The sequence below is a fragment of the Apis laboriosa genome, unplaced genomic scaffold, assembly GCF_014066325.1.
Source record: "Apis laboriosa isolate Shangri-la unplaced genomic scaffold, ASM1406632v1 scaffold9_cov152, whole genome shotgun sequence".
NCBI classification, from domain to species: Eukaryota; Metazoa; Arthropoda; class Insecta; order Hymenoptera; family Apidae; genus Apis; species Apis laboriosa.
In genome coordinates, this window is record NW_025224966.1 from 4874507 (window position 1) to 4887120 (window position 12614).

At 35.2% G+C, this 12614-nt stretch overlaps 1 protein-coding gene across 2 annotated transcripts in view; it reads right to left on the reverse strand.

The window, feature by feature from the left end:
• Nucleotides 1–12614, reverse strand: part of LOC122719888 — an 86560-nt gene that overhangs the window by 15880 nt on the left and 58066 nt on the right. The window contains exon 2 of one of the 2 annotated variants that reach the window (XM_043946125.1): nucleotides 927–980. The exons of the other annotated variant lie outside the window; for it this stretch is intronic. Coding sequence (XP_043802060.1) covers nucleotides 927–980 — 54 coding nt within the window. The remainder of the gene's footprint in view (nucleotides 1–926; nucleotides 981–12614) is intronic. 2 annotated transcript variants of the gene reach the window in all.

Genomic DNA, 12614 nt, shown 5'->3' on the forward strand with positions numbered 1-12614 from the left:
CGTAGTTCAGTTATTCCTTCAATTTTTTAATATAAATTAAAAAAAAAAAAAAAAAGATTGGGGTGAAAGGAACAATACTTCTTTTTTGCTTATTGAATAAATTCATTCAAATAAAATCGTGGATCAACCTTTTCGATCGTTTTATAAATAAATATTGCATCCATTTTGTGAAACTATCAACGTTTCGATATTGTTTCAAATATTTAATTTAAATAATTTAAATCATTTAGAAGAATAATAGGTTTTTTTTTGAAAAACGAAATTTGAAATGTACAAAAATTTATATATATATATGCAATATTTTAATTTTCTTAATCAAGTTTAAATAAAAAATTTGATTTTGCTTAAAAATTCGTGGTCGGATGGTAATCTTCGCGGCCTGGAAATTATTTCTCGAGATTTTGTGAGAAAATTCATTGATCTAGCTAGATGCTAGATTACACAATGGCTCGATTTTTCCCAGTGCGACCAGCTGATTGCGGCATTTAATAGCCTTTACAGTGTGTCGTAATTTCCCTGGAAGCATAATGCATCCCAATTGAGGAAACGGATCCCACCTTTGCCCATCGCCGATGATTCACTCGACAGAGAGTATATTGGCTTCCTTCTCCCATTATTAAGCCAATAAGTTATACGACTCAATCTTTCTTCACAATTTAAGAAAGAATGTCTACGGATTTTGTAAATAATGCTTTTGCAAATTGCGAATTTTTTCTAGTTTTTTTTTCTCTTGAATTCGCTTTGTACGAAAAATAAAAATTGTCCAATTTTTCACGATAATGGATTCTTAATATGGATTGTGAATATTGATGATAATTTTGGGTGAAAAAAAAAAAAGAAAAATAGAAAGAAATAAAGTAAAATAATTGGATATAAGAATTATAAAATTATAAAAATTAAATAAAATAATCACTTTTTGTACTCACGAATACATGCAAATACGAAGAATCGTAACATTCACGTGACGAAACGTGTTTTACCTGAAACAGGCGAATCAGAATAATTTGTTAAAAATATTTTTAAATGACACAATTTACTTTATCATTCTTACACGAAAAAAGAAAAAAAAAATCAAGCAATTTATTTCAGTAAAAAATAAAAATTTCAAAGTTCATTTTTCTTTTTAACAATTTTTTTTTGTACATCAATCGTTTTTTATTTTAAACAATTACGAATCGCATTAATAAACTTGAGAACAATTTGAAGTATCGAGTATTAAACTTTAAGAAAAAGAATCGAGTTATTTTTTAATAAAATAGAAAAAGGAAATGAAATAGCTACAATAGAATATTTGGATACGTTCGACACGCCGTACGAAATAAGACTGGCGTACGATTAGAGATCGCGAGACATAAATTTTCGAATTGTACACAATAAGTGGAACGACATTTCGTCCTGTTATTGATTATAGAATGGAATTAAAATCGACGTGAAAGACGAAAAACAATCGTGAAATTTCTCGTACACAGAGAGAGAAATATAATATAGAGAAAGAGAATTTACAATAATACACATTGAAATTAAGAATCGCTTTATAAACTGCATATATTTAAAGATCGATCGTGATTCTTGTCAATCCTGCATATTTTAATACCTTTTCCATTCGAAAAAAAACACTATATTCTATTCAAATAAATTCGAAATGTTAATCTCGATCGATATCCATCTCTATTAAATAATCATTCCGAATTTCCACTTTGAATGCTTTATACGATTCGCGTTTTGCAATTTTTTCGATATTAAGTCGAAAAAAAAATATAGCTATTCAAATTCACCTATTTTTATAATATTTTTATAATTATTTGATCGATCGACAACAACAATAACAACAATAAAAAAAAGGATGTAATAAAATTCACGTTTTACAATTTTGAAAAAAAATATCCAGATTGATCATTGCACGTTTCATTCTTAAAATTACATCACTACGTACTTGAAAGAAAAATATCATCGTCTCAAAATCTCAAAGAGATCAAACAACGATAAAAGTAGCATCTCCTTGCTAGGAATCGATCCTTCCTCCCTCCCTCCCTCCCTCCCTACGATGAGGAAAGAATCTTGGTCCGTGGTTGGGTCACAATGTAGCAGACGGACGTAAAGGAGCAAAATGACCTCTTCCCCGACGAATCACGCGGCGAAGAAGGCCATTCCCGATCGAGATATCCGATCGATTCCACGGGATTTACGGGCGAGACGTGGACGTCGCCATCTTGCCCGCCCGATCTTTCGGATAAACTCGCCATTATCGTATCCACCAGAGGCGATTTGCTCTATCGCCCCTTTGCCTCAGGTGCAAGGAATCTATTGTTCCACTTAAGGGCTCGGTTTATTTTCAGCACGTGCGCTCATGCGATGTGCGTTGTTAAAAGTGGCAACGCGCCTTTTCTGGCGTCACGGGTTTTAATGAAATAATAAAGGGCCGCTTTCTATGTCCGGACAATTGTGGAGGAGAGGGGAGGGGGAGGGAGGGATTGAATATATCGGGAACGATGCTGACAACACGGGCCTTTGAATATCGAGTTTAAGCGGAGAGAATTATTATTATTATTGTTAATGGTTTAAGTAGCCGGGTTACTCGAGACAGATGTTTCGTTACGTTTATTGTACGTACTTGTTACGTACACTTATTCTTTGCTGCTTGCGATAGACGGATTAGTAATTCTTTTGACGTCAATAGTTAATTATTACGATTATTAAGTTATTAACGTTGACGTTTCTTTCATCATTTGAAAACATTTAATTTTTGTGGGGAAAAAATGAGTTTAAATTTTCTCCTCTTTCTTTTTTTGTTTCTTATATTATGTTCGAAGCGCAGTTTTAAAGATCGAAAAATATATTTACAAATAATAATTACGGCAATTACACAATTATCTTCTTGTACAGATCATCTAACGCGATCAATTGTTTCCGTTACCGGAGAACCAAAATTTTTTTCAACAACAAATTCCAAACCTTTTTTTTACGTTCAATAAAATTTCGTATCATCACAACGTTATACTTGGAGTCTCTCTCCAAGTGCACTTTTTTAAAAAAAGAAACGGCAGAAGTGGATATCTCTAGAGATCTAAAACAGTAACTCGAGAACGAAGAAGAAATCCTCTCGTAAGCCATCCAACTATCAAAAATAAATTCTAAAAACAGCGAAACACGCACAAGAGAGCGACCAAAACCTGATCGCGGATGTCCGTGATAAGATACATTAACGCTTTCCACCAACGAGGGTACATGCCTCTAACTCCGTGCCAAGTAACACTTATCGTTTCCTACAATATCCAGAAACACGGTCTCGAATTTCAGCAAACGAACGAGCTTTACATCCGTTCCGCTTCGAGCACGTTCGCGCGCACACCTAAGCGCTACACGGCACACTTTCTCCTAGCTATTCTTTTTTTCTTTTTTTACCGCGCGGCCAGCTTCTTTCCGGCTACGAGGCCGACTTCCGCCGCGCCCAGAGCAAACATCTTAATAACGTTTAGATGCAGCCGTTAAGAGGACGACAAAGAAAGTGACCAAAATAAGAGAGAGAAATAGAGAAGAGAAGGGGGGGGGGGGGCTTGCATCACGTACAAGTGTGATTCACGGGTCGGCGATGGTTATCACTTTTCTTTTCACCCTACAGGAAAATAAGTCGTGTGGAGAAGGCGAGCCGATTCTCTCTCTCTCTCTCTCTCTCTCTCTCTCTCTCTCTCTCTCTCTCTCTCTCTCTCTCAGCCTCGACGGTAATCATCCGCATAATAATGCCCTAGCCGGCGTGCACGCGCCTCTGTCACTCGTATAAGGAGCGGACCGGTGCCTACGCGCTCGTTCCGCCGCCTTTTCAGCTCGATCCTTTGTTGCCTATTTCCCGTACGTGGAACGAGGAAAGGAAAAGGGAAGAGGATCCTGTCCGCCTCCACGTGCTTCGTGCTCTTCGTTTACCGTGGGGAAGATATCGCGCGCGCGACACGCTTGTACGTGTATGGATCGGTTCGAGGGCAACACGTTTAGATAGAATGTAATTTTGCGAAAGATATCGCGTTACGTGATAAACGTGTAGTCTTCTGATTGTGAGTTGTGTAGTCGCGAGCATTGGGTTTGTAACTGGTTTGATCGTGCATTGGATCGTACGTATCCCGGGAAATGTTTCGTGCAATTGTAGTGATTACAGTTGAAATACTTGATATAAATAGTTGGCGATTGATAATTTTACTGTTTTTGTAATTGGAGATATTGTTTGTACACATTGGACAGATTAAATATTTATTAATTCTCGTGTGAAGTGTGATAGTTTTTTTTTTTTTTATTAATATATTATTAGTTATACTACTTTTATAAACTGACATTTAGCATTGTTTAATATATAATTTATCGTACCTATACTTCAATTAACCAATATATCTAACAAATATCCAAAGAGAGGATAAAAAATTCCACGACAAATTCCCAACCATCTTCCATCACACCCTCACGCGCAAATACCTAAACCAAACAAGATCCGACTCTCCACGCATCGAACCTTCTCAAACTCCCTATAACGTTTCACGCTCACGATTCCCAATCGGTAAGCAATCTTCCTTACCGATATGCCCTAGACCACCTACCACGGAGGCAGTCACATTAATTAAAGCAACATTACACTTAGTTACAGATAAACTCTCTCGGTTTGTTTGACCGCGTGGAGGCCTCGAGGGACGAGGATTCGAATCCTCGACAAGCGTTGATAAAAGAGACGACGAAGGAGATGGACAATCGGGCGAAGAGAGAGGCTTCCGCCGAGGCAAATGATACTTACGCCGATTCGTACACGGACAAGGCTACGATCTCTGAGCCTCAAGGCAGCGCCGGTTGCAGAACAGAGGCGATGGTTCTGGTGGTGATGGTGGCGGCCTCCCGTCTCAAGGACACCGGTTAATGCATCAAGCCTCGTATACGAATGTGTTGTCGCCGCTCGAGCACACGCAAACACGTACCGGCTCGTACGTTTCGTTCCGGCGAGTTCCCTTTCGAGTCGAACGGTAGCCATTTCCCAACCCTTTATGGCCGGCCATTATAATATCGCTCGGAGAGGGGAAAAAAGCCACGTTTATGGGGAACGAGGGGTGTTCACGGTGAATCACGCGCCGCTTTTGTACCGGCGTCAATGAAATTTCATTAACTCTCGTTTTATTTCGTTTATAACTATGGACCCCTCGGTTTGCGCCAGTGGAACCGATGTTTCGAACTTTTTGCCGTTTGAGATGAGACTTGTGTGAAATGGCATTTTGTTTTTTTTTTGGTCGCTCTTTTTTTTTTTCTAATACGATTTGTAAATTTATTTTTAGAAGTAGCAAGTACTTTTCATAAATTATTAATGTTCATTCATTAATTTTTTTCAAAGAAAATTATATACCAGAAGCTCCGCAATACCTTTGATTTCCTCATTCTCCATAGCGATAAATTTATATAATATAATAAAAATTCAAATTTATATTTATTAAATTCGATAAATTAGTCGCGAGAATTTCATTTGCAATTCATTCTTCTCCTGATACTCATTCTCCTCCTGATATTCTTTCTCTCGGCTATATTAATTTATGTAAAAGGAACATGGTGGAATTTAAATTAGGATCGGTAATTATTGCATAACTATTGTAAAGAATGAAATTATATATTACAGAAGAATATTTTCTCTGTCGGTACAACCTCGATAGAATTCTTCAAGCGAAATTATCGGACAGATAGCATTCCAATACTCGCACGGGAATGATTCTACGTGCAAGTCTACACGTACCACTTCAAGTTCATGGCTCTTTGAGGAAATTATCGGCCAGACCATCTACAGTTAACAATATGTGGGTGCCAGCATGATGAAGCAAGGAGAAAGGCCATATTAAAGTTCACGCAAGGATCACCTTGATGAACTTGTTTCCAAGTAACTAGGGAGCCATAAAATACATTTTCTTGCGCAACCATGGCCCGAATATGGCACAACATTTTTACCATTTTCGCGTTTGCTTACTTCGTTTGAACACTTTTTATACAAGCCTTTTTACGGACGACACGATTCGTTTCGACGTGTGAAAATACTTGATGGTATAATATTACGTGTTAAACGTTTGCTTATCCTTTTTTTCGTGGTTTCTTTCTTTCTTTTTTTTTTTTTTTTTTTTCATCATTTTTGGTATTGGATTCGACAATGTTTTTTTAGGTTGTCGTGGATGACTCATCTTGACGATAAATCGTATATTATCTTGTAGATTTTGATGCTAACAAATTTCATTTCGAAATTTTTGCTAATTAAAGTCTTAAAATTTAAAAGTAAAATTAAAAATTTTAATTTCACTAACGAAGATATCAAAATTCAGACATTCGTTAAACTTAGAGTTACAATGATTTACTGTTAACAAGATAACATCAAAGTCGATTCGAAGAAATTTTTAAACAAATAATTCGTCGAAAATCTTTCGTACAAATCTTTCTGAGAAATCGAATTAAATTTTCGAATTCGTAATAATTTAATCGTTCAACCAATCATCCGTTACCAAAATGAATCATCGATTACAGAAAGTGTATTATTTCAAAGAATCCTCTCTATTAAAATGAATCACACAAGTGGAAAAATATTTGCTCGTTAAGTCATCGACTTTCCTGAAATTGATAACGACGATCGATATTAAACGAAACAGAAGATATTTGTTAACGAACGAGATTTCTGATAGCGTTTTGAAATAATCGTACGACCAGAAAAAAGATTTCTACGTACTACGACTTGCGAAAATTTCACCAAACTTTCCCACGCGACTTATTCCCATGGTGATTATCGTCCTCGCATAAATCGTGGCCATCGAGGACGCTTTATAAATTAGACTGAGAAGGTGCCAGTTCTTCGATGTGTCGGACGAAGAAGATAAATCCTTTCGTAGATTCGAGAGAAACGATCGTGATTTTCGTTACGGCGGAAAGGAACAATCGGGCGTGCATAAATTAACGCGCCACCAATATGTCGACTATTAATAGCTTTCGATTTAATAGCTCGGATTTGAATAAAAGATCTTTATCCATCCATTCACGTTTCTGCCGATTTATGTAAAAATCTATATTTTTTTTCCCTCGCTTTTGTTAATATTATTATATTATAACGGCTTATCGATTTAGGAATTTTCGTTACATTTATTCACTTTACTTACGATAAACGACACTCCACGAGCCCATGATATATGCAAATACACGTAATAACAGAAATAAATTGAACGAAACATTTTCTACTTTCTACGAATTCTCATGATTTAACGCTTATTATATTCAGAATGTAATTTCATATTTCATAGAGATTAAAATTATTATCGCCTAACTTTGTCTCCGACGCTTATTTTCTACTTATTTATTAGAAAAATCCTATCCTTTCTTCGACTCGTGATTGGGTATTATTATTTTTTTTTTTTTAATTTATGATACACGAGTAAAAAAAACAATCTCTCGTGGAATTCCTCATTTCCACTTACGTCCAATCAAACCTAACTTTCTTATATAACAACATCTCCACGATTAAGTAACATTTTATAAAAACCACCAGTTCACTATAATCCTGCCTTCATCGTTCAACATCGGCCATCGGGATGAACGATTTCTCGTCCATCATCCTCATTCTTCCTAATTCGATTAATTCGAAATACATCCTCCGTTCCATCGATTTTTTCCCTTCGATATCTCTTATTTATCTCGATAAAAAAGAAAAGAAAAGAAAGAAAAGAAAGAAAAAAGAGGAGAACAATCCCTCGATCTCGTTTTCCAGCCCTTTATCAGAAGCAGGATGAAACGGCGGGAGAAGTCGGGAGGATGGCTCGGGTCAAGGTCTGCGCGTTTCAGGATCATCGTCCTCCTCCTCCTCCTCCTCCTCCTCCGGCAAGAGCATTCCATCGAATGTCGAAGGTCAAGAGCTTGGAGGCGAAATAACTTAATGGGCGGCATTCGTCTCGATCTGCTTCGCCTTATTATCCAGCCGCGCGATTGGAAAATGCTTGCTGTTTGACACGGTGCGTACATTTTACGCGCGTCGAACTTCGCGCAACGTGGGTGTGATTGATGCGGCTGGCCGCGATCATTGCGCCGGAGGCGGTTTTCCATTTCTCATCACCGAGGTTCTCAACGCCGTGAGCGACGTTTCAGAGGAAAGTGATCCGCGGATGAAAACAGGGGGATGGATCGGCCAGCGAGGATCGAGAATTAAGATATTCGCTACCGCGAGCGTTGCGCGGTCATTAAGCGCCCGCAAGTGTGTTAATACGTGTGCTTCTTCTTCTTCTTCTTCTTCTTCTTCTTCTTCTTCTTCTTGGAGCAAGGCAGGGATGATTTTATCTATTTCGAACGATCCGATTTTAACGAGAGATTTCCACGTTCGTGGGAGGAAATGTAATAATTAGTTGCATGCACGGCAATTTAATTTCTTTTTCGTGGAAAATTCCTTCGGGCTCCTTCGAAATCTTTTTTTATCCTCGAATTTTTATTTTTTTATATAGCAATAAAGGGATTAATTAAAGGAGGAATAGAAATGAGAATAAATATGTTTGGATTTTTCGATTTTATACCTTTAAAATATTTCGTTAACACAACGAAAGGATAATATATGAAGATTTCTGTGAGTAAATATATGTATCTCAAGTTTTTAAATCAACATTACTTGTACAACAAAACATATATTTGTTAATTTTTTATTTTTTCATTTTCACGTAAAATTAATATAATCAAAATTAAAGACTCTCCTTTGAAATTTTACGATAGAATTTAATCTAGTTTTTTTTGGGGGGGAGAATAATTGGTATCGCGAATAAATTCGAATAATCATTAGGGGAAATTAGGTCCATATGTTTCAAATCATCCATGTAATAAAATGTGTTTCGTTAATTTTTACAGATAATTTCTACATTGGTTCTATGGTATTAAATATTTAATCGATCTGCCTTCGAGTGAAATAATTAATTGCTGGAATTAATTTGTTACCATGTTATAATAATTAATTATTTCGATTCTCATTTCGAGGAAACACCTGTTCTATTTATTTTATTCATTATTATTTTATTACTGTTTCTTTCTCTTTATTTTTTTTTTTTTTAATTTAAAGGCAAAGTAAAATTGTATATAATTTATCAATTTAGCGAAAGCGTTAATTTTTCTTAATTACTCCATTTTGAATTAGTTTCCCAATGACGCGTTTCGCTCTAGCAAACGATATCCCCTCAAACGACCGCAACGTAGCTGATTATTAATGGCAATTGTATTTTTTAATAGATGCAAAATTTCTAAACTGTCCAATTGCATCCATCAAACGTTAATAACAAACGATGAAAAGCATTGACCGATGAACTTGTTCCTTTACTACGTTGCAATGTCCATCCTATTTCCTATTTTCTCCTAATTAAATAATATCTCGTCGATTATTTTTATTTTTTTTTTTTTTGCAAGCATTGAAAAATTAATACGATGAAAAGATGCACGAAACAAACGCGGAAGCATATCTTCGCGAAATAGAAGAAATAATAATACTCTTCCGTGAAAATAAGAGAGAGAGAGAGAGAGAGAGAGAGAGAAAAAGAAATAGAAAATCTTTAATTAGTTTTCTTCGAGTAGACTATCCGTGGAATATATCCAACAACAGTGGTATGTCGTGCAAGAGAATTTCGTGACCGAAGTCTTGGATCGGTTCCAGGTACCTTTTGTTACGACAAAGCTGACCGAAACGAAGCAAAACTGCTTTTTGAAGAAGATCGAATGGAAGTTTTAATTAAAGTAACAGTTGGATCTTGTTACAATTTTTTTCATTCAAATTTCAAAAAAAAAATTCACGTGAATCTGTCCACTTACGAATTAATTCAAAAACTTTATATTACAAATCAATTACAAATTTGTTTCAATATAATTTTTTGCCAATTTTTTGTTCATCTCTAACTATTGTAGTATATTAACCATCAGTCTGAATATTTAAAATAAATAACCAACATCTATTTAATATAGGATTCAATCTCAAACACTATTCCATCCAATGATCAATAATCGGAGAGTTATTAAATTAATTAATCATCATAAATTATGACACTGAACGATCGTGAAAACGCATTTAAATAACGATAAAACGTATATATATATATCAATATAATCTCGTTTCAAAAACAAATCAACCATCACGCAAAATTTTTTAATCTAATCGAAAGTACAAGTTTATAAATATACTATTTTTTTGTTTTTTCTTTAATACATACGTTTCGGTTCATCGGGTTCAATCGCGATAAAGATAATCGAAGAAGAAGAAAAAGAAGTGAATTTTAAATACGACTCTTGATGAGAATCAGAGCAAAACAGAGATCGATCCATTTCTTCGACTTTCGATTTTGTTCGATCCTGAAAAAAAAAAAAAATAAAAAAAAAAAAATATATAATTTGTGTCGCTTAAAACAAATACGAAATTGGAACGAATCCGTGAATAAGGCCAGATATGACTTTCTCCCAGATGGTTTCTGCGGTTGAATTCTAACGTGAATTGAATTTTAGGTCAATATCACTCGCGCGATTTAAACTTCGTCGGCTTTCAATTTCGTCGCGTGCTAATTAGACGGTTAAATCAAGCGGATCGGATGCTGCTCGCGACGTGAGAGACGTGTTCCTGTTTAAAATGTGATTGCTCGTGGACAGATAGTTGATATATATAATTATTTCGTTACTTTCTGCATTTTAATTTTCATGGAATCATAATGGTTTTGATCCTTTAATTCGATACCGATCCATGGACGAGCGTTTATGGACTTTCTCTCCAGATATTCTTCTATTCGATGGAGATGCTGCCGCTGATGAACAATAATTTCTCTCAAGAGACTCTCGATTTTATCGATAGCGAAAATTATATACTATTACAAACTTTTATATATTTTTTTTTTCTTCTGATTATTAATCTGTTAATTAATTAACGCATTTCAGATTAACTTTGTAATATTCCTCCGTTGAAATGAATAGAATCGTTTCGATAAATCGCTCGAAATTTTTCCAAATAAAAATTTCAAAAATCCATCCATCTTCAACGTTTCAAAAATTAAGATTAAACAAAATTATCTATTTGCTACATAAATCGTGAGAAATAGTTGGCCTACGAATGACCTAGTTATCCAGCCTCTCTCGTCGCCCTGGAGCGAAGAGAGGAGGAGGGCCATCGGAATCACAGTCAAAAATGAAGGATCGAAGGCGAGCGAGGCGGTATTCGCGAAACTAGAGCCTCTCTCATTCGGTGACCCGATTGTCCAGTCCCCGAGGGTTTACATAATACGCTCGGCCGTGTCCTGTTATGGAATCTATCGATCGCTGCATCGATATAAGGCGATACGAGGACCAGCTGTCATCTCGTCGCTGTGATCCTGTCCCTGTTCTGGCCATGGACCCGTTACTCAACCATGAACCCGATTCACAACCCCCTTACATGATATTAATCCCAGACTTCTCGTATCCGTCATCATTTTTTCGACTTCTCATACATATGTATATATTAATGCTTCTCCCATTCAGAATTCTCTCTCGTCGAAGAGAATTTTTTTGTTCGTGGAATTTAGTTTAATTAAGATATCTTCATCTTCTTGTTTCTATTGCAGAAGATAAAGAAAGGAAAAAAAAAAAAAAAGAAAGAGAAAATGTAGAGAATGAAAGAAATTTTTTGATATGACAGTAGCTTTAAGAGTCAATAAAATTATTTCACAAGATTAGAAAATTTAGAAAAATTTAGAACAGGATTGTATCGCTATTTTTGAAGATTCTATAACGAAATCAGGGCATTTGTAATGTAAATTTCTCAAAATTTGCTTCGTCACGTGATAACAACAATCTCTCGATCTCTTGATCTTTAATTAAATCCTCGAGGGAAATCGACGAACGAATGCTTTAAATAAAATATATAGTACACGCGATTTGAATTTTTTATTGATGGAATTTAGTTTAATTAAGATGAACGATATCTTCATCTTCTTGTTTCTTTTACAGACGATAAAGAAAGGAAAAAAAAAAAGAAAGAGAAAATGTAGAGAATGAAAGAAATTTTGATATGATAGTAGCTTAAAGAGTTAACTTCAATAAAATTATTTCACAAGATTAGAAAATTTAGAAAAGTTTAGAACAGGATAGTATCGCTATTTTTGAATACTTTGAAGAATCTATAACGAAATTATTACATTGTAATGTAAATTTCTCAAAATTTGCTTCACATGATCACATGATAACAACAATCTCTCGATCTCTTGATCTTTAATTAAATCCTCGAGGAAAATCGACGAAAAAAAAAAAGAAAGAGAAAATGTAGAGAAAGAAAGAAATTTTGATATAACAATAAGAGTCAATAAAATTATTTCACAAGTTTAAAAAATTTAGAAAAGTTTAAAACAGGATAGTATCGCTATTTTTGAATACTTTGAAGAATCTATAACGAAATTATTACATTGTAATGTAAATTTCTCAAAATTTGCTTCACATGATCACATGATAACAACAATCTCTCGATCTCTTGATCTTTAATTAAATCCTCGAGGAAAATCGANGGTTTTTAAGGTTTCAGAACTCGTTCCGGCCGAGCAAATTCTCGTGGGTTACGCGTGTGCTTTGATGCGCGTACGCGTGACGAAAAATATGGA